General features: G+C 36.2%; 1 protein-coding gene across 1 annotated transcript in view; it reads left to right on the top strand.

Moving 5' to 3' along the window:
- STK39 (serine/threonine kinase 39) overlaps positions 1-22,602 on the top strand; it is an 80,195-nt gene extending 57,593 nt beyond the window's left edge. The window contains exons 15-18 of the mRNA XM_051787784.1: positions 4,459-4,511; positions 6,376-6,444; positions 17,758-17,822; positions 21,117-22,602. Coding sequence (XP_051643744.1) covers positions 4,459-4,511; positions 6,376-6,444; positions 17,758-17,822; positions 21,117-21,191 — 262 coding nt within the window. The 3' untranslated portion in view covers positions 21,192-22,602. The remainder of the gene's footprint in view (positions 1-4,458; positions 4,512-6,375; positions 6,445-17,757; positions 17,823-21,116) is intronic.
- The last annotated feature ends 422 nt before the right edge of the window (positions 22,603-23,024 follow it).

Here is a 23,024-nt window from a genome sequence, read left to right as displayed (position 1 = left end):
GTGCAAATGCCAGACTGCTTGCCCTTGCTTCTTAGGCTATACTGTCCTGTTTTTTCCATTCGAACTTAGTTTGCTTTTGTGGTAGTTTCAATGCCATTAAAATTATGGATGGAAGGAGCATCTGTGAGAATGAAATTTTGTACAAGTGCGATAAGTGTGATTATTTTGGTTTTTTTCAGTGTGTGTTTTTTGTTAAAGCACGCTGACTTAAACTTGGCCAGTGTCTTTGGTCCCTGATGGTGGGGGAAATTCTGTCCCGGTGGGAATAGGGCTTATTGGGAGTATGAGGAAGGGAGAGGCTGATTGATGAAGGGTGCCATGTGGCACTATGTGTTATGTTGCTATTCATAATAAAGTTTCTACAGTTTTAATTGAAGACAAACTTATTTCTGGTTATAGAAAAGAATATGTATTCTGCGTTCTGCTGTTGTCTCTTCCACTCATGAGTCAGCTTTGTTGATTACCATTCTGTCAGTACCTGCATTCTTGGAGGACACTGACTCCATATTTCAGTCTTTGTAAAACACACATGATGATTGAGTACATGAAGCCTGAAAATTAGGCAAGCAATGTAGAGACAAAACCTGGGTGTTACACACATGCAAACACCCTTCATTTGGCTTACCTTGTCTGGGAATTTTTTTCTTATTTTGGGAAGGAAGAATATATAGTTACTTAGCTATGGTAGGATGCATCTCATCCAGGAATACAGACTCTTTCTAAGGGTTTTATGGAAGGTGCTGAAGCTTGTGTGAAATAGAAGCTGATGTTTCAGATAACTCTTCATAAGAAGTGGTGGATAAATTTGTAGGGAAAAAAAAAGTAGTAAAGAAGAATGAAAATCTGCTGCTTGATACATAATCAAGGTATGCCAGCATGGTTTAGACTTAAAGTTTCATTCCAAGAATCTCGTTTTCTTGAATTGCTGTTAAATGATAGACATTCTGCATTTAAAGACAAAAGAAATAATGACATTTTATGTCTCTAATTTACAGTTGCATCATTACACAAACATGATTTCTATTTTAATTCAACAATGTAGATCTTTTGTCAATCATGTGGAACATAACTAATTGACTATAGCAGGAATTTGGTATCATTGGGTAATTATTCGGAAGGATTTGTCTTTAAATGTGAATGCCTGAAATCTTTCGTGTTTTAGGATTTTTTCAGTAGAACCCTGTCAATCTGAACAACTGCATAATTTGTTTAGTCTCTAATTCTGATTTTGGTAAATATTAGCATTGTTTGGCAAATAATTTCCTTCAAAACAGAGTATCTTGTTTGTATATGGGGGGCTAAGTGATGAAGTTGGCCTATGTGTTTTTTCTGGTTCTTTAAGGAAGCATTATTCCCTAGAAAATCAGATTTGGCAATCTTAGTGTGCACATCAAGTGGTCCTGATGGAAGCAAAGTAATAATGACTTGCAGAACATGCTTTCATAAAGTGTACAGTTTTAAATTCTGAAATTACTTTGCCAGAAAGATGCCTGACAAAATATCTTAGCATGGCATGCTTTGGTGTCACCCTTATTCAAAGCATGTTGAATTCTTTCCGTTGGAGGTGAGTCCATAGTGAAAAGCAACTTGCAGTGTACTAAAATGCACATAAGTACCTAAAATTTACTACTTTAAAAAAGAGATGGACTAGTTTTATCCATGATAATCAAAGTATATTAGTCTGTAATGGCAGAGAGCTAGAAGCAACTAAGAGGTATTATAAGAGATGGCCAAAAGGTCTGAGTTGGCAGTTTAAAATAGAAATAAATTTTTCACAAATGCATTTGAGAAACTAGGTACCATTAAGAAATGATGAAGAAGATAAAATTATTAATCACAAAGATAGTAAGTGCCTTTCTTCAAATCCTATTTCTATTTAGCAGAAATAAAGCTGTGTGTGCTGCTGCATGATAAGAGTGTAATGGATGTAAGTAAAACAAGGAACAAATGAAACATTGCTTGGAAACTCTGCCTACAAATAAATCAACAAATCCAAACAGTTTTCACCAAGGGAACTAGCAAACTCATTTGCAGTTACAGTGACATTAACTAGAACCAGAAGAGTGTCTGAAGGCTGGAGAAGAGCATGAGCAGCTTTTAGCAGAGAACTCAAGTGCATCTTCTATTTGGTGGATTATATAATGGAATACATAATTTATGGAAATCAATAAATGTCTGGAAGGTAATGGAACAATAACCAAAAGCACTTACAGGCTTCTAGCAAATTAATCTTGCCAAACTTCCTTTGTTTTGCTTTCCTGAACAGTAGTATACCATTAAAGAGAAAGCAGCAGTGTCGTACAGTTCAAAATACTTCAGAGTATAACAGTTCCCAATAGCAAAGTTGGATTGCTGAATACATATCAACCTTCCTTGAATTTCCATCTTCACTTAAATAAACTGACTTGACAAGTTAAATTTCTCTTTGGGATATTCTGCCATTTGGAGACAAAGTAAAATAGACCCCTTGTGGATCCTGCTTAAGGAAAGAGTCTGTGACAGGAGCAGCTGGTCTTTCACAGAGCTGTATCAGTCTGTTAAAAAGTGGTAATTTTCATAAAAGGTCATAATTTCTTAGTGCCTTTTTATGTGGTGGATGTTCTGCTTACGGGAGGTCTGTGGAAAGATCCAATCTGAGCACTTAATGTATTATGTTTCTAGGTCATAGAATCATAGAATGGTTTGGGTTGGAAAGGACCTTAAAGATCATTTAATTCCTGCCTTCTGGTTTACTTCTGCAAAGGTGCGAGAGAACGTTTTTATATGTTTGTTTTGTTTCTTCTAAAGCGTATTTGAGTTACATCACACATTCAGTCAAAACATATCTTGTTTAAGAATAATGCTGAATTTCTGTGCAATTTCCCTTTTATTGGAAAGCAGCAGCTTTAACAGGCTTATTAGGTATAATAAGTGTCAGCAAAGGGATGTGGATTGTCAAAAGGGAACTTGGAGATGGGTCATATGTTGATTTTTTTTTTTCTAATTTTTTTTTTTAACAGAAAGCCATCCAGGTTTTTCTAGGAGAGAGGGGCAGGGGAAAGCTGAGATTCGTATTAGTTCTCTGTTGAATAAAAATAGTGCAATATTCCATATAATGGCATACTTCTACAAAAGAAGTAAATGAGCCTTGTAAATCTGTACCTAGCTAGCTAGATTATCTGCAGCTTTCTATTACTGATCTTAAATTCCTGTAGTTCTTTATTTAGGGAACATGAAACTCCTTCAGCTTTGAAGCATTCAGTAGATTTGGTAAATGAGTACTTTTCATTTTAGGCACTGCATGTGGCATACTTATTTTTCAGGGTTTGCTATCTTGCTGTTGCCTGTACTGCCAATCATTCTGGGGTTTGTGTTTCTCTGTGTTGCTGGCTTTGACTCTGTAGTATTCTTAGAATTATTTAGCAAGCGATAATAGCTGTTAAGTCACAGCTGAATATGCCTGCCTATTGGATTTAGTTTTCCCACAGCAAGACTTCATGGCCTGGTATGCTGAAATATGAGGTTGCATACAGATTCCTTGCTGAGGAGAAGAATAATGAACCTCAAAACATATCCTGTTGCTATTAGCTTTTCAAGTGGATTGAGCTATTCATTGGAAAAAGAGTGTGCTATAGCAATTAAGTTCATCCCTATGCTCAGTTGGCTTGCCATTTCCGAAAATTAGATGGACGTCTGTTTTGCAAAGAGGCTAATGTTTTGTTGATGGTAGAAATTATTAACTAAGACTGAAGCTGGAAACATGCAAGGAATGGAGGTTTGGGACACGGTATGAGGCTGTAAAGGAATTCTTTAACATTGGTAATAAGTAGCTTCAGACTGTTTCACACACTGAACTGGTTAAAACACTCTTAGTGGCAAACAGGAAAGCAGAAAACCATTGGCTTTAACACTGTGCTGCTTGTTTTATGTGTAGGTAGAACCTCACTGTTGAGGCAGTGGTGGTCAGTGAAAGAATTTACTCATTTTAAAATAGTTTTATAAACACTCTGCATGAAGACCGCTTTTCAGTATTTAACATTTGCTGGATACTTTGTCTCTTAAATTAACATCTTGGTATACATGTGATCTAAGGTAGGGAGTGTTAAGTCCAAGTGAGTATTCTATTGTTCTTACAGGAAAAGGTACATATGACTCAGACTATATTGAGCTATTAGAGTCAATATGGCAGAGTGTCTTTTGAGGATGAAAAGGAAAATATTAATCAGAGGACTTTGTTTTATCCTTTAAGCTGCCAAAGGAATTTTCAGCTTAAGTATATTTTTTTATTACTTTTCCCAAAATACCACCATAAAAATACAATGGAGTCTCTCCAGTCTGCGTGCTTTGGGAGAGCAGTGTTTTCAAGGAAATACACACTACAAAAACATGGTTGTCAATACCAGAGGTATTCTTTGGGTATAGGAGCTGGGTAGTTCTGTTCTTCATTACATTTTAATGTAATAACTGACTGTTTTTCAGGAACTCCAGGAAAGAACTTAATGACATACGGTTTGAGTTTACTCCAGGCAGAGGTAAGGCTCCTGCAATTGAATTATTCTCTTACTGCTTAAAAAGGTATTTTGGAAATTGATTGCTGCTTGTGGCTAATACAGACTGCTTCTCTGGAATGTTTCCTACTGTGCAGAGCTTTATATGTATCCTCACTTGAGTAAGAATTGCAGATGTATCTAAATTCTACTGGCAAGGTTGCATAATATATATATTAGAAGACTTGATTTGCAGTATACTTTTACCAATTTCATGTCTTATTGAAATGATCTATGTGGTATATAAGATTGCGCATAGCAATATTTACAGCTTTTGAATTTCCATTTTCACACTTGGAAGACATCATAGGAAATGGAATATAGTAGCCATAAAAGTGTATGTGGTGATGGTGGTAATGTTTAAGTTTCTTTCCCTTTTGTAATAAAAGAAAGTCTTTTAATGAGTATAAAGTTCACAGCATTTTTCAGATGCTGTCTTCAACAGAAAGTTCAGCTGTATCTCTAGCTTTGTTATTATCACCAGAAAGAAATTCTGATATTGAAACTTTAAATTCTGCTACATGCTTGTAGAACTGTATAGGCTTTCTAGTGCTAAGAGTTTTAAGAACTTCTACAGTTACCTTTGTTTGAAGAAAACCAAGTATTACTAGGATAAAATGCATAGTAGGCTGATATGTTGAGTAAGAAGGTATCATCCTTGTTAAATTACAACCCTTTGAACTATGAACACGTTTCATATTCCTCAGAAGTCAGTATTCACTGTATTTAGAATAGCCTTCAAAGAGTTTTCACCTGAAAATGAATCCAGATTGGAAGAGGTCTCTTTTCTGGTAAATCCCAGTATCTATCATGTGCAGTAGTTCTGTGCATGGATATATTCTGTGTTCTCTACCTGCCTTTCTCATGGATTTTTGGCAACGAGTAATAACAAAAGAGACCAGTTACTTAATTGGGCAGAGAGTATCTTGGTTTGTGAAGAGTTACTTGGGAAGCAGTTACATAAGCCATTTGAGAATTCTTACTTGGTTGAACAGTAAGAGGGTATACCAGGACTGTTCCTAGTCAGTCACTGAGGCAGCCAGAAGGTTGCTGTGGTTCTCATCTCCAGAAACTGCAGCTAGCTCAGCTATGTTGATTTTCACCTGTGTGTGTTTCCTGAGGAAATGATGCAACTTCGTGTAACTGCCTCAAAGCATGGGCTCCACACAGATGTTTGGTGTTGGGGACACATTACAGTTGAGATTTAGCTGGAATTTAGTTTGTTCCTACTGTTTCTGCCTCCTTCCCTTTTTAAGCTTCCTAAAGTCTTTATCCAGGAACAAGTACTAGTGACAGGGGCTTAGGAATTAACCCACTCAGGTACAGGATTTAATAGAAAATCATCCAAAGCTTTGAATGTCCTAAGTCATAATACTTAAAAGCTATTTTAAACCTAAAGCTCAAAATAATGACTGTTCAACTGTGCCTCACTGGTAACAAACAAGAAAGGCTACTCAGCATATCTCTGTCTAGATATGCAGAACAGTGGAGGGGATGAAGAAAACAATGAAAACCACTCTAAAGCATTGTTTATTTTCTTGGTTGTGAAGATACTGAACTTGTAAAATGTGTAGAGTATGTAGTTAGATAATAAAGGAAAAATGCTAGTGGCCAGGGGAGGTCTGTAGGGAGTTTGCAATGAATCAAATCATCAGCTCATGCAATTTGCTGTGCAGAGGCTGATAAGATAATTATCTTTTTTCCTCCTAATTAAAGATAATTTCGAATTCAAGCCTGCCTCCATGGGTGTTTTGGAACTAGAATATATTTTTGTTAAATTGCATTGGATGACTGATACTTTTTGTTGTTTTTGTGGCTCTCATACTTATTCATTTCACCTTTTGCACAGACACAGCAGATGGCGTTTCCCAGGAGCTGTTCTCTGCAGGCCTGGTTGATGGCCATGATGTAGTTATAGGTAAATTACATTTTTGTTTTGCTATTACGCTCTTGTGACAAGTTTGTGTTAAATGGATGTGAAAAAATGTTTTCTCTGATGCTTGGTTTTCACAAAATCCTTTTTTGTCCTAATTTTGCTTTTATGTATGCATAGTTCAGTCAACAAGACAATTTTGATACCAGTCCAAGGATTGCTTTTGGAAGTCAGAACTCTTCAGTGGTTTGAGAGGGATGATATAATATAGTTCTCCTGAAGGATTATTTACAGTTTAATGATTGATCATTTTTGTGATAACTTCATTTTTTGGTTTAAAAATAAAATGATTTTTCAGTAGGATTTTGCAAAGTGTGCTTTGGCAGCTCTGGAGTTAGTAAGCAATCTGTTTGGGTTCATAGAAATACAAGCAGGACAGAGTTCAGGACCTATGGAAATTGCACTTAGAGATATTTTTTCTGTGGTAAACAAAGAGGTAATTGGAAGTGTTTTCTTGCTGCTGAGAAGAAAGATAATTCTCTCTTTTTCTATTCTGTGCTTCAGTAATTTTTAAAATTTTTTTTTTTACTTGAAATTCAGTGCGTTGCAGAGGTGATTAATTTGAAAGTGCTTATTTCCCTACACCTCTTTCCTTTCTTCTAGTTGCTCAAGACTGGTAGATGTACAGTCGCCAATATCAGAGGGGGGTAGTATATGCTAAATGTGGGAGTAATAATTGGAAGAATAGAGGCAAGTCAATTTTTGTGTTGCAGTCAAAGAAGTTCATATCAATTGGTTAAGAGATCCTTAACCAAACTCCCAAGTGGTATGAAGAGTGTTTTTCAACTCCGTCATGTAACAGTGATATATAGTTCCCAATTAATCACAGCATTAAAACATTTGAAATTGAAACAGCTCTCTTACAGCATCACATCTGCTGAAGGTACTTTCATACTAAAATGGAACCATGATAAAGCAAGAAGCCCAGTTTATTAGTACGTTGTCCTTAACAACATCTTAGTTTATAGTGACACTGATAATCCAGTTCCTAGAGAAGCCACAGTGTTACACAGTAAATATCCTTTTGCTTTCCTTGGTTTTGCTCTGCCTTTGCTTATTCCTGGTTTTATTTTGTCTTGTTAGATTAATCGTCTTTGAAACTGAATCAAGTGATGGCTTTTGTTCAACTAATTCCAACTCATCTTATTGTAATCAGAAAGTGGGATAGAGCTGCATGAGTATCAAACATACTGCATTTATTTATGTGCTCAAAGAGCACTGTATTCTAAGGCATTTTGTAGAAAGTTTTGTGCCTTCAGCTCAGTATTTCCAGCAAGATACACAAATGTATTACAGGTGGAAGAGTATCTCTAAATCCTCAGGGTTTAACTAAGGACTTAAATATTTCAACACATCTGGCTCATTTAGAGCTAATGCACTGAATGGTGACTCATAATGACTAGACTGCCAGGAGTTCCGGAGGCTTGAGGGACATCCGCAGGTAATGAAGTTTTGCATCAATTACACCTAAGTTATTTTAGCTATATCTGTTGTATGAAAAAGGTGCAATTGAGAAGGTATATTGTGTGAAACTAGCAGGTTTTACGAAAGTTCCCATCCTGCAGAATTTTTGGTGGAAACTTAGAGGTACAAGGTAGAAAAAAACCCCGTGTTAGGTGAATAATCACCGCTGCTGTAGTTGTGGCAGAACTATAAATACATGATATAAGAAATTCTCCAAGTGTGCAAATTATTCTTCATGCATGCGGATACGTATCATAGTGCGTGTGCTTGTCTTATATCCATGATAAAGTAAATAATAATTTTGAGTTACTTTAAAGAAAAAAAAAAGAAAAAAGTAGAATTGGCAATTGCCTTCGAACAAAGCTCCTTTTTTCAGCATGCAGTCCACCAGTTCCTACTTAATTGTGTAAATGAGGAATAAATCTCTATGGTTACTAGTGGGATTAGTTTGAGTTTTGCCTGATAGAGAAGTGATAAACTCTTGGGCCTAGAGTGTGTTCTCTGCCCTCGTGGATCTGAATCATAGTTTTGAGGACTTTTCTTTCTGGTTACGATGGAAAAAACCCCGCAACTGTAAATTTGAATCAGAAATTGCAAAAGCAGCAGTGTAAGGAATGTTCCTAGTTTTAATAGTAATTTAGTTGCTGTTATTTATTTTCTTGGCATTCACTTCTCTACCAGTGGTTAGTATGTCAAAATAAGGATTTATTGAGATTCTACAAATTAGAGATATTCTATTTCAGAACCTAACTTGAGCACATCAGGGAGGCTTTTCCAAATATATTTTTCCTTGTTTCAAGTTTCAGATAAAAGGTATTGAAGTAGCCTGGCTGCTATTTCATCTTCTTAATAGTTTTGTCAGAACAACATCTATAATTCATCGCTGAATTTGGGACAGGAGGACTTGTGAAGATCTGATGGGGAGAAAAGACTACCAAGTAATAATATGCATAGCAGAATGTGACCTGCCTTATTTCTGCACAGGCCTGTATTTCAAATCTAGTCCAGTGTGATGGAGATATTTGTTAGAGCTGTCTTCAGCATCTTGATGACTATCAAACTGTTGTTAAAACCTGTGTCTGAAAGCCAGCACTTGCTTTCTACATTCAGTCACAGGCAAATGATTTTTTTCAACCTTGTACTCTGACTCATTCTTTTGTATAGAGAATTTATGAGCATAATTCAGGCTCAGGCTCATTAAATATCCCTACTAGCAGTGATTGGCAGCAGGTCTAAATTTTATTTTAAATGTTCATTTGAGACTAGACTGAGGTTTAGAATGCTCAGGATCATCAAAATGAAGGGGAAATTATGAAATCTGTTTATACTCATCCCTCATCTTCCTGGATAGTCTTCCCCATTAGACACATGTAGAATCAAGGTCTGAAATAGCTAAGCATTCAGGTATCCAAATATATTCCACTTACCTTTTTATAAACATTGTTTGTAAACCTTGTTTTAAACATGCAGTGGTTTGCCTAAGTGTTCTTCTCACCTTCTGGGGGAAAAACTCAATTTGAAATACCAACCACCTATTTTTTTAATAACTTTCTGGGAAAAGGTATAATTTGCCAGTTATATTAATATTTTAATTGATCAATAAAACCAGTTACCACAATTTCAGTCTTTTTCCTTTTTTTTCCTCTTCTCGATGACTGTAGAATGTAAAACACTGCCTTGGGATCAGATATCCATACTAAGTAATTGAGAATTTAGTAGTTTAATAATGTGTTATTGGTATTGAAATAGGTAGATTTCTAGCACTAACTTATTTCACTTTCTTTTTTGATACAGTGCTCCTGTTTAGTAAAAATATACTGCTTCTGTTGGGTGGGAATTTTCCCATCAGCTACCTAAAGAAAAGTTAAATCTTGTGTATTATTTTATCAGTCCTCAGTTTTTCAGTTTTTGCTGTGACCCCTGGTTATTAATACCCCATGTTAAAGAATCTTAATGTGAAGACATTTGAGGTCTATTATTATTCCATAAACTTGTAGTATTTTTTTTTTCATTTTGAGCAAGGGTAATTATTTACGGTAATTATCTACGGTCGGTAGATGTCAATCAGGAATATATGACCCTGATGTCTCTTCCATGCCTTTGAGTAACCTAGTGGAACTGGTTAGTTATTAAAGCTTTGGTCCCAACCACCCCTCCTGGGGTTTTTTGTTTGGTTGGTTGGTTTTGGTTTTGGGTGTTTTGTTTTTGTTTTTTGTTTGTTTGTTTGTTTGGTTGGTTGGTTGGTTTTGGTTTTGGGCGTTTTGTTTTTGTTTGTTTGGTTGGTTGGTTGGTTGGTTGGTTTTGGTTTTTTGTTTGTTTTGGTTTTTGTTTGTTTTTTTGTTGTTGTTGGGGTTTTTTTGTTTTTTTTTTTTGTTTGTTTGTTTGTTTTGTTTTTTTGTTTTGTTTTGTTTTGGTTTGGTTTTTGGTTTTTTTTTTCTTTTGGAAAAAGATAGCCTGATACCAAAAAGCTAGTTAGTGTCCTTGATGTCTAAAAAGACATGAACTAGGCTAAACCTTGGTATAGAATAGAATAATGAATTAATAGAATATTAATAGAATATAGAATAGAATAATGAATCAATAACCATATATGATATGGTTAGAATAATGAATTAATAACCAAGGGAAATCAGCACAGATTTTGGTACTCTTTAGGGATAGCACAGCATGCACCTACGAGTATTCTGTGCATAATTTGAAGCATTGTTTGCCACTTTCCATTACTATTGCCGTATGTTGGGCCATCCTTTGGGAGATGAGGATGGTTTTACTTGGTACTGTTCTTCCTCATGCCCTGTATTTTACACAGGCATGAAACTGCAGACATTGCTGGGTTTACCGTGTTTACGCTACTGGGGCTCAGAACTCCTGTGAACTACAGGGCACTAGTGGTTTTAATAATTGTTTTAAGCTGTGGAAACTGTGCTGTGAAATTGTAGTCAATTCACTACATCAATTCACTAGGATGCTCTAGGAGACCATTTTCAGTCTCTCTGTTCCTTTCAAAATACAACTGCTTTGGCCTTCTGTTGTCCTGTAGCTGTCCTCTTTAAGCTGTGTTTTCTGATTGTAAGGCTGCAAATCAAGATGTTGGATATTATTATAGTATCAAATGTTGAAATGGAGATATTTTCCACTGTCTTTTATCTATATCTACTGATTTAGCAATGTACTTGGAGAATTTAAACAAATTTGTGAGCCTTTGCTAAATTCCTAATGACAGCCTCTTCATAAATAATACATTTCTAAATGTTTGTAATGTTTCTGCCTTATCAGTGTCCAGTATCTTCCTCAGAAGAGAAGCCAGGCTTGCTGTTGATCTTTCTATTTTCTTTTATTTCTTTCTTATAAGACTCATGTCTAGGTCCTTGCAGTTGTCTGTCAATAAACACTTGTTACTTAGCTGCCACAGATTTCCAAGTGCCTTAATATTTCCCTTGCTACTGTTCTCAAGGAACATAAACAAAAGGGATTTTATGACTAGCATAGTGAATGGGTGAACTAGTCAAATCACACTACACTTAAATGACGTTTTTGATCTCTCTTTGAAAAGCCCTTAATGTTTCAGGCAGATAATTTGTGAGCTATTAGATGGTAATAAGACAGACAGAGATCTTGGAGGAATTGGTACCAAGTGCTCTAAAGGCTGATGGTTTTGATTTTTTGCATAGTGTACTATAGTATATATAACCCCGTGCTAGCTATATTTTAAAACTTAGTTTTGATTTTGTTCTGAACTTGCAAATGCACAAAAACCAGTGTGTAGTATGAAATATAAATGAACGTGTAGATTACAATGAACCTCTTGCAATATATGAAACTACCTCAAGAGTGTGCATAATAAATTCAGCCCTTTGGAGGAAAAACCTAAAGTGGCTGAATTTTCAGGAGAGATAATTCCACTGAAAAGTATTCCCTGCCACTCAGGCATACTGCTTCCTAAGACCCATACAGGAGAACACAGCATTAATCCTCAAACCAGCAGACTCCCAGGGCAGATAATTATGGTGAGCTCGGTGTTTCAGATGAAAATGGTAAAATAACTGCCTACAGTTGAGGAAGAGGTAATGTTTGAAACAATCAACAGGGAAGCCAATAAATCTGTGGAGCTTTGAGCCTGGTTTCTCTAACAGCCATTCCGCTGATGAAGTAGGGAGCAGCTGAAGATGGTTATTTTTTATAGACTGAGTTTTGGACTATATTTTTCTTTTAACTTATTAAAAATATTTTTCATTGTCTCAGAGCTTACAATTTTTCTCTTTTTTGGTGACAGTAATTTTCTGCCTGAATAATGTTTTCCTTTCTTCATATCTGAATTTCAGGATTACAGTATGCAATAACTTTGCAAACTGTTGAACCTAAGCATACTTTCAGAGGTTGCCCATTCATTCTTTGCAAAATAGAAAAGCAGATGAATCATTATTCTTTTGAGAGCACCCCAGAAATATCATCTCAAGCTTTAGATTGTGCTTGTGTCTGTGTTTATGCCAGATGGCTCCGGCTCAGTTGGCTGTTTGGGCATTGTACTGGAAATAGTTTAACTGTACTTCATATAGCTTTATTTACTCTCTCATTAATTTTAACTTTTCCAGAAGTTTTCCCTCTTCAGAAGCCATTAGGGTTAGATTTCATGCCATGTTACGAATTTTTAAGTAACTGGAGAGAGCTCTGTCACATTACAGGAGCAAAACAGATATTTGAGACTGCCTGAAGTATAGTTATTCTCTTATATTTATTTGTGATCTTGAAGGTGGCGTTTTTTGTTCTATTACCTCAGCTTATACTGATCACTTGTTTAAAAAATATAACTTATGTGGTTGAGCAAAATTGTCATATAGCAGAGTGGTTTGTATTGTATATATATTAGAGACTCTAGTTAGGTGGGGCTTTTTGTTTCTTACATCTGCAATTAGCAGCCCGTAGTGTATATTTATGTGCTGGGTTTGACCTTTTAGCCTATTGCACCTTCCGCAAGTGCAGATATTTATTTTGTTAGAATGGCGCAACCATTTGTCACTGAGCAAAACCTGCAGAAGAGTCTTGTGGTATATAAGTTGATTAGATGTCCTTCAGAAACCTTCTGAAGAAACCAGAACAGCACCTCATTTATTGTTGTAAACAACAAAAAGCCTCTTGTAGTAACTGCTGCTAATGTTTGAAGAGAACTTTTGCTCCAAAGCATGAAGTATACTCTATTTACTTGAGGTTACAGCTGGCAAAGATTTTTCCATCACCACTTAATTTTTTCCTGCAGTTATCTTGTTCATGTTTCTTTCTCTGACTTTTATAGGAGCATGGCCATAACATATTGAGAATAGACTCTGCAAAATACAGTTGAGTGTAGTATATTTAGGTCTTGTAAAAATAGTGAATTCCCAACAGGATTTTAATTATCAATTAGTGCTGCTTGCAGGCAGACAAATCTATGAATTTCTCAAGTACAACATCCAAGGCATGACTTCAGAGTACTTCAAAGAAAAATGGCTTTGTCAATAGAAACTGCAGTATACTTAACTTAGAGATAAGGTATAAAGTAGACTCAGAGACGTGTATTTTACTGTGCTCTCCACTTTTCCAAATAATTTAAGTATCAGTGGAGAGAACAATTTCTGGCTCTCAAGAAAGTCCTAATGTGAAACTCCTTTTCACTTTAGGAGAGCAGTACGGTATTGAATTGACTTTCTTCACCAACTTGCAATACAAGAATTGTTGGGAGTGCAGGGCAGGGAGATGTGGTGAAAATAGAATGGTTATATTCCTCTCTAGTGTTTACAGATGGATGGGGTTCCTCTGCATTTAGAAACTTCAGTCTCATTTGTCATATTTAAGCCAAATTAGAACTTTGTACACAAACTGTACAAAGAGGGTTAGTGAGTCTCAACCTAGTGAATCATTTTCCTTGATGAAAGGAGCTGGGGGAGATTTTCATCAGTAAAACCTAATAGCAGTTCCACTTAAAAATAATTGTTTTTCTTACTTGCCTGATGTGACCTGTAATTCTGAATAGTGCTGAACAGTAGCAGCAACTGCTTGTAAGTGAGAGCATTGTTTAGTTGTGAGTGATGCCTGTCATGAATTTTTTAGTGTCTTTCAGGGTACTTTGCATACTTAGTGGTCCAAACTGTGTGTTTAGTAACAGTCCTGAATTTTTATAAGTATATTCATAGTAGTGGTAAGCCAGTTATATTTAATGCAAATGATAACTCAATTTAATTGCATTTAAAGTAGGATGAGTATTTAAATGTAGAGTATGTTGTTGTATTTATAGTTTTGAGCATGTCTTTAATGTAGTTAAGGTGGGATTCCCAAACCTTCTGGAAAAATAATTGGAAGGGACTGCAGGCTGGTGTTTGGGAAGGACTTTCACCTGCTTGATGGCTTCTCCTGACAGTGCTCCAGGCTCTATTTCCAAAGGAAATTAACTAAACTAGAGATGCCATGGACACCTCAGTTCATGGGTTAGTGCTGTTTTTCTTAGCTGAGCCCAGATCTTCAATGTTTTAGGTGCAGAGAGACACATCCAGTGCTTTGTACTTACTGAGGTCCTGCTGAGTCCTTACTGAGAGCCTTTGGCTTGCACTAAGGTGAGAAAAGTCATGATTGTTTCATCCCTAAAGAAAATGAACCATATTTTAAATAGTTTCCTAAAATACAGAGTCAGGTATCCCAATTCAGACAGTTGCCTCTGATTGTTGCCCTTGTGGTCTAAATAAGGACAAGACCCAGCAAAACAAAAGCAAGGAGTTAGAAAAATGAAAAAGATACCAACAGGACAGTATGGTTTTTCTAGGTAATTATGTGCAAATATTTGACTCTTAATGGATGATAATTACGTGTGCTTTCAGACATTGCAGAAAGAGTAGGCTTTTGGGGGGATTCGCATTCACAGGCTTTGACTGACTGTGATTAATGACAATATTTTGGCAAAATTATTTCTATTGCCATTCTGTAAAGACTAGAAAATTTAAAACACAGTACCAAAGTCACAGGTGAAATCCTAGTTTTACTTGAAAATGCTGAATATGTATGATTAAAATTTAAGAGTTCTCTCTGTAGGAAACTGTGTCTGTTTTTAATGTAAACTTGTATTCTGTTATGGACTCTTTATAGGTCTGCTTTGGTATTTTCAGTCATAGCCTGAAAACATCTGGCATTACTTGCTTAAATCCTCCTAATCTTCTGTTTGATTACACATGTTCCACTGTAGTTACGGTCTGTCAGAAAAGCAAAAATAAAGCATATTTCATATGTAAAAGTTTTTTACTTGTGTTCATATTAAAAGTAAATAAAGGGAATAAATGAAATTATTCCCTTCAGCCTTTTACTAAGCACTGTTCTCAGAAAAGCAGTTTTTTTGAAGAATGATAACCATCTAAAAATATGACTTCTATTTACATATATTGCAGGTTTATATTTTTCTATTTTTATTTGGAAATTTTTAATCTCTTGCCTGGTAAAACATCAGCAGGAAGGGTTAGGGTTTTTTAAGACTTTGATACTACTTGTGAAGTATTTGGTGCTGCTTTCCACTGTATGATAGTTCATTAAAACACTTGGTTGTCACGGGATGCTGTTTGCAAGTGCAGTAAATAACAACTTTGCCAGTAACTGTCTAAGGGCAGCTGGAAGTTTCTGCACTCTGAGGAAATAGTCCAGCGTGCTGACTTGCAACTGTACGACATGAAATGAAAGGCTGCCCCTCCTGAAGACACACGTGCACTTGAAGCTCAGATTTTTGTTACATTTTATTTAGGTGAAGTTAGAAATCTTTGGATTTAGGACCCAACTCCTATCTGGTTTTGTAACATTTCATGTTTTACAGAACTTGGATAAACCAGAGCTGCTTTTGAGTTCATGATCCTATTTTATAGATTTTTAAGACATAAAAAATTGAAGCTATTCTATCCTGGCTTCAGGAGCTGTGAGGCTGAATGTTCCTTTTTGTCTGCATATGAGGTTCTACGTATTAATTGTAATGAAAGGCATCTTCTATATTTGCATGTATTTTACCAGGTAGGAAGTACTGCACTAAAATTGACGTACAGATTGTAGAAGTGAATTGTGTGATTAAAATTAAAACTGTTTGTAATGGCAAGAATAAAGAATATTATGAATAATCATGGCTGGGCTTCGCGAACGAAGATTCAGGAGAGGTCTCTATGAAGCTTAAAAAATGGAAATACTTTCTATTGTAGTACCTGTAGCTGAGTTCATTTAACTGTGAAGGGTAATTTTCTTTTTCTTTCTAAAAAATGCTCTCTAAAAATATACCTTATGCTTGCTTTTAAATCTTGTTTTTCATTTCAAACACACTGGTGTGTTTAACATCTCTGGTTAAATTTACTACAGGTGTATAAACAGTCCTTAGCGCCATTTTAATTGTATAAAGAAAATGAGAGCCCAAAAAATGGATTTACATTTAACAGTGTTAGATTGACCTAATTGTTTGCTTCTCTAAATTCTCTTGCTAAATGCTGTACTTCCCCTGTGAGGCCAGTTTCTGTTATTACACAGTGAATTGTGTATGATCAGGCATGGTAGGAGTGAAAATGCTGCTATCACAATGTTAGAAGATGGTTCCTCTATCAGGTAGGAACCTGAGTTTATAGCAGTAGGATATTGAACATGCAAATGTTTACTGTGTATCTTCCACCACATGAAGTATGTGGAAAGGGTTATTTATGGACAGCATCTAGTTTCTTGCTTCTCTGCTTTATGGTACTTAGCTATTCCGTGTTCTAAGAAATGGCTGCTACTTAACACCTGTTTATTTCCTCTTTATAATCTTGTTAAAACAGCTCTACCAGGTGTGAAGTCTTTATCTCATGTTCATGTCCTGTTGATGGCATCTTCTGCTCATAAGTCAGTCTTGAACAAAGGCACTTAATGATTCAGTCGGAGTTCGGGATCTATAAATGCGCAAAGCTGGGGAGCAAGTTTAGTAAACATACAAAGCTGAAAACAGCCAATTTTTTTTTTGGTCAAGGTAAATGGTAGCAATATTGTTAAAAAATACCAATTAAAAATGTAACTTAGATGTTTTGATAAAAAAAGAGTTTATTATTTTCCTGCCTCCTCTGCTGTTTTCATAGAGTGTATTATTTCCTTCCTGCTACTTCTGTTACAGCATACAGCTTCCTTTTTTGGACACTTGGGCTCTGTTCATCTAAGTAAACTGTCTACTGCTGTTACTTCACAAATCTTGATCGTGTTTGCTAAGGGAGTAGTTTGAAGACCAGCCCTTTCTGTATCACTCTTGTATTTTAACTCTTAATTTTTTTTGCTAATGAGCTGTAACACACCACCAAGAGTCTGTGTGGGTGCTAATGTCAGCCCAAAATGGGACAGAACCACATGCATATTTAGAGGGCACATTAAGCACAGCCTTCAGATAGAAACTTGTGCTGATGGTGGCCCTGGCTGTAGCAGAAACATGATATAAATCATGCCAGCCATCAACTTATCCTTCACTGTGTGATTCTCTCATTTTCCTTGCACTTGCATTTGTGTGATTGTTAATTGTTTATGGAATAGACTACACTGAAAATAAATAGTTGGTTTTTTCTGTCATTTGGTTTGCAGGCAGATTTTTTCCTTGAATCACTTCTCATAGGCACAAAGTGTCAAAGTGATTGAAAAGAAAGGAGGCAGAATTTAAGGCAGCCCAACTGCCCTCTGACTTTGAAACAACAGCTAGAGAGTGATTAAATGATTGAAGTAGTAATTTACAGACATGTATGCGTGTAGAATTAAGTAGAAGATTCGATATGAGGCTTGATGGCACATTGAATGCAATTTTCTATAAATCATTTTTTTCCATACTTTATTTTACAGTTGCTGCTAACTTACAGAAAATAGTAGATGATCCAAAGGCCTTGAAAACATTGACTTTTAAGTTGGTAAGTAACAGCATGAAGGGAAGAAACAAACTAATTATCACAGAATCAACTTTGTGTGAATATTATCTTATTTACAGCTATTTTGTTGAATAAATGTGTTGACAGATGACTGAAATTGCCATGTATGAGTGAAAAAGCTTAAACCCTGTTTTGACAGGAGGGCTCCATAACTGTGCATGGGGAAGGAGGTTCAGTCACGTGAGTTCTAAGGAAGTCTGAGGTTTAGGTGAGAAACTGCAGGAAGAAAACCTATGAGAAGAATTTCAGAAACAAGTAAAGCAGAGAAAACTGTAGTTCCTAGGTTAACACTCCTTCAGCCCCACTCACTTAGCTCTGCCCCAACTGAAATGTCCTCTGCTCGTGGACATTTTGTTCCAACCCCATTTTTTCTAACACCTGCCACCATTTTTCTTGCATGCAGGTCACCCTCTTCACTTGCTTCTCTTTAGTTGTTCTTCTCAACCTTCTTTCAGTTGACCATCCACACCTGCAAGTTTATCTTGCTCCCAGTGTATTTCATTACTTTTTCTCCTTTGCTTTCTATCTTCTGTATGTACATCATCAGATATTGGGTTTGGGTCTGGGGCTGTCTTCTGTGCTGCATTTTGTGCCCTGGACCATGGGTCCTAATTTTGGTTGATTTTGATGGTATCATGATAGATCTAATTTAATATTAATAAATTTACATTGCAAAAAATTAAGTCAGAATTGATGTGCTCTGTTTTTATTTCTTGCTAAAATTAAGTTGAAAAATTTATATACTTGAAATTATTGAATTATTGGCTGTGGAAATACCAAGCTCTTACCAATTAGCTTTCAGCACCTTTTGCTGAGAGTGACTCATCACATATGAAAAACTAGAATGAATATCTGTTAGATAAGCTTTGTTTATAAAAGCAGCTACTTTAGATGGGTTGTAGAGAGTCATTTTTAGACCTAGTTGATGATAATGTATTAATTCAGGATTGTTGTTCCAGCGTCATTCCTGAAATACAAAGTCGAATAGTTTTAGCTGACTCATTTGGACTCTTCTACAGTCCAGTAAAATCTCCAGAACTGACATGTTTCTTGTGAGAAGGGATTGGGTGGGGGAATAAAGACATGTAACTCACATTATTTTGTTTCTGTGCCCTTTGCTATAAATACAGTGTAATGGCTGATGCTTCCCTTTTTGCAGCTGATCTGTGCTCTTCCTGCCTAAACATCTGAATTGGCTTTATTGTGCAATCAATGGCTTCTCAGTAAGAGCATTTAGATAGATAGATACTCCTGAGGCTCTACTGAAGTCTGAGTTTCTTTTTCACACACTTAAAGTGTGAAATTCTAAAACGTAATATCCCATAGTATTCAAGTTATATATGTTGAAAACAAATCCTCTTGAAAATTTAGGTTCGGGTATTTCTGCAATTCAGTTGGATTTATTCCTGGGGTGCAGTCAATGTCACATGGTGTGTGAATGCTGCTATAATCCTTATCCTTACCTTAATCAGAATTAATAGACAATGCAAACTCAATATGTCTGTCCCTTCTGAAGGTAAGTTGCATTGGCTAGATAACAATTCCTGTGATTATTTTTTTACCTAAGTTTCTTCCTGATACTTTTGCTCTACGTTTCCTGCATTAGTTCCCTACTTTGCAGGAAAAGAACATAACCACAAGAAATATACTAATTTATTATTATTATTGGATTAATTTAATGTATGTTCCATTTCTGCCTGTTTCTGTATTGCGTAGTGAAGTTGCTAAATTAATTGTGGCCTAGGAGAACTGTGTCATATCTTTGTATGCCCTCCTGGGTCTTTGCTACCTCTTAGCAAGATCTCACTGAATTTGAGAGCATTTGTATACAACTTGATTAAAATAATTTTGTTGGTAAATATTTAATGGGGATTCAAGGTCTAAATGTAGGTAATCCTATATCCATTCAGAGAATTCAGCTGAAAAGTACTCCTTAGTCTAGGATTAGTTACTTGTATTTGTGGACAAAGAATCTCGTTAGTATCTCACTGCTTACAGATTGCTTTTGCTAATATTTTGCTGTTATAGAGTATTTCTATTCAAATGGCAAGCATTTCATCTTTGGGGAAAAAAAGGAACAATTTATGTCTTAACTACTTTTGTGTTTAATTATTACCAAAGTGGTAAAGAAAATTTTTAAAGTGAGGTGCCTGGATGGCAGGGGTTGGATTCTCAAGGAAAGACAGAATTATTGCACAGCATAATTTGCATTTCATATAAGGATTTTTTTTCTGAAAAAGGGCGGGAAAAATACTAATGAAGGAATGCATTCAGTCACTACTGAGTACTTTCATGTTGCAGTTTGTGTGTAGTAGTTGTACTTACACTAAGCACAAAATCTAAGGTAATAAATTCCAGGTGCATTAAATAGATATAAAATGGTATTTATTGACAAGGAAGGCATTTAAAAATCTATATGCATCTAGATATGTTACTTACATGGCTTTGAGAAGATTGACAGCTAGCTAGAGTGTAGAATGATGTAGTAGTGTTAGCTCTTTTTAGCATTTCAAGTGCAAATATGCATTTATTTAGTAAATTCCCAATTCAAGAACCATTCAAATATCTTAATACTAACCAATGGTGATGATCTCAGATCTTTAACTTGCTGCTTCAGTGAAATAACAGCTGTGAAATACTATCTGAAGAGAGAACTTCTATTCTCTGTGTCTGCTCAAAGTAAATTTTAAAGAGTAGCCCGATGTAATGCTTCCACAAGTGGCAACACAGTTTAACTTTGGTCATGAAAACTGAGCAGATTGTGTCACTTGGCACACCTTGTATGCACACAAGGGAGCTGTCCTTTTGCAAATATTAGTATTTACTCTTCGTAGACTGCTTCAGTTTCTTGTTTGAAAATTTAGTTGGTTGGTATTCCAAACCGACTTGCTGGCTGGACTCATGAGACATTTGCTGTGTATGGCACAGTGGTAAAAAGTGGATTCTATACATGTGTATTAATTGCTGTTCATGAGTAAAAATAGCATACTCACATGAAAAATTTGGCTCCAGTTGGGAAACTTTAGTGTAAAGAACTTGGGTATTTCAGAGTTCATTTTCCAGTATTTTTTTTCCATAATCTTTAATATTGATTACAATGGTTTGCTAAAATTAAGGATGCAATTGGCTGATGTTGACAGGCTACATCAAGTAGTCTGAAAACTTTTATTCAACTAAGCTGTTTGCTGAGTAGGCTATATGGGGAAAATTTATATCCTGGCTGTCAGATCCTCTGTTGTAGTGTGATATACTAAACATTTCTGTTTGTACTTGCAGGCCTCTGGCTGTGATGGCACTGAGATTCCCGATGAAGTGAAACTGATTGGTTTTGCTCAGTTAAGCGTCAGCTGATGTCTGTCCCTTGACCCCAAGCCGAATTTTGAGATTGCGAAGAGGCCAGCTTAGATGCAAAGGAAAATTAATGCACCACACACTGAGTTCTGCTTCATTATCTAGCAATTCACAAAGTCAGAACAAGCAAAGCCCACAGCTACACTGCTGCTGTTAACATTCAAAATGCTCCTAAATGTCTCTTAGCAGTTGATTTGGATTCCCCCTAAGTGACAAGCTTGTGGAAGTACACTCAGGTGGTTATATTTATTGGTTACAAAAGGAATTTTCTATCAAGCTTACTTCTTTCATAAACTTTGAGTGATACTATTCTACCTGTACTTGTGGTTGATAATACTGCCTCTGTTCTGTTCTATTTAGAAATTAACATACATATAAAAGTTTAGAATTATTAGCCAAACTTGAATTCTAGTTTTAAAAATGACTGTGAATTTTATTTTTCATATATTTATGCATTACAACACTAGTAATAAGAAAATGATTTGACTTGATTATGTACTATTTGCAGTTAATCTCCCACTATTTAAAAAAGTTTCAGGTATGTCTTTGAAGTATTTGGTAACTTCCAGGGGTTTTTTGAAATTAATTGATTGGGCATTAGCAAACTTTTGTTGGTTGTGTGTCAAAAAACCAGTCCACAAACTGATTGTCAAGGGAGTGGGAGGTGCCTTGCAGATATTAATGTTTTAAGAATGTGCCTGAGGCTGCTTATATAAATAATCTCCATTTTCTAAGTACCATACATATGGTACAACATATATAAATATATATAGTTATCTGAGCAAGGAGGGGATATACAGTAGCAAAGATGTTAGAGTATTTTGACTATGCTTTATTGGGGAGTCTATGAGCTAGAGCTATTTTGAACTGTTGTTAAGGTAGAATGCGTACTGTGTCCATCTCTGATCTGACTTACCCTTAATGACAGAAACCGGGTTCATACAGGTGATAAAAACTTGAAGAATGGAACTGAAGCTTTATTTCAAGTTCTGTAAAATACCAAGGTGGAGTGAAAATAATAGGGCTTTGTGCAATGATCAAGTAAAACTCTGTTACAAAGAAAACACGACCCAAGTAGTCTTCTGCTTAACCTGTGACATAGATGTTATGGAGCTAGTGAACCTTAGAAGGAATTCCAAATTTGGAGACATGTTTCTCAGAGGTTACAATTTAAACTACTTCCTAGCTAATCCTAGATAAGCGGCAGCTCTGTAATGTACTGAAAATGGCAAATATATATTATTAAGAAAAGTTATTTATAATGCCTTGTTATAATCGTTGAGGTGTTCTAGAACCATTTGCATACGACTCAATGTAATCCCATCCCATCCTACTGTTTACATGATGATTACTCCAAGATGACTGCAAAGGTTCAAAAAATAAAGTAAAAATAAAGGTGTATTGCGCAAACTGATTTGTGTTTTGAATTTCCATGTTCTGTGTGCATCTCAGTGGCACAGCGGTGCTGCAGGGCCGTGTTACAAATGGCTGGTGCCCTTACTTTGTTTACAAGCAGCACCTGAGGAGGAGGAGGGAAGGAATTGCTGCCTGCTCTCCACTGCTTTGCAGAAGCCATTTTTAAGGCTCCCAAGGTGTTTGTACTTAACTCCCAAGGTGTTTGTACTTAAAGAAATAATTTGTGTTTCTGGCCCTGTGTGCCTGTGGGGTGCTGGTTGGCGTGAGAAGAGACAGGGACGGCCCGGGGTAGGGCAGGTGGCCCCAGCTGAGGCACGTTTGGGCTGATGAGCCCTCTGGGGGCGATTGGTGCTCTCAGAGCCCTTGGTGGGCGAACCCCAGCCCAGGGGTGGGTTTTGTCAGCCCTGGAGCAGCCGA

The sequence above is a fragment of the Manacus candei genome, unplaced genomic scaffold, assembly GCF_025592945.1.
Source record: "Manacus candei isolate 608988 ecotype Guabito, Panama unplaced genomic scaffold, ASM2559294v1 h1tg000023l, whole genome shotgun sequence".
Taxonomy (NCBI): domain Eukaryota; kingdom Metazoa; phylum Chordata; class Aves; order Passeriformes; family Pipridae; genus Manacus; species Manacus candei.
This window is presented reverse-complemented; position numbering and strand designations above follow the sequence as displayed.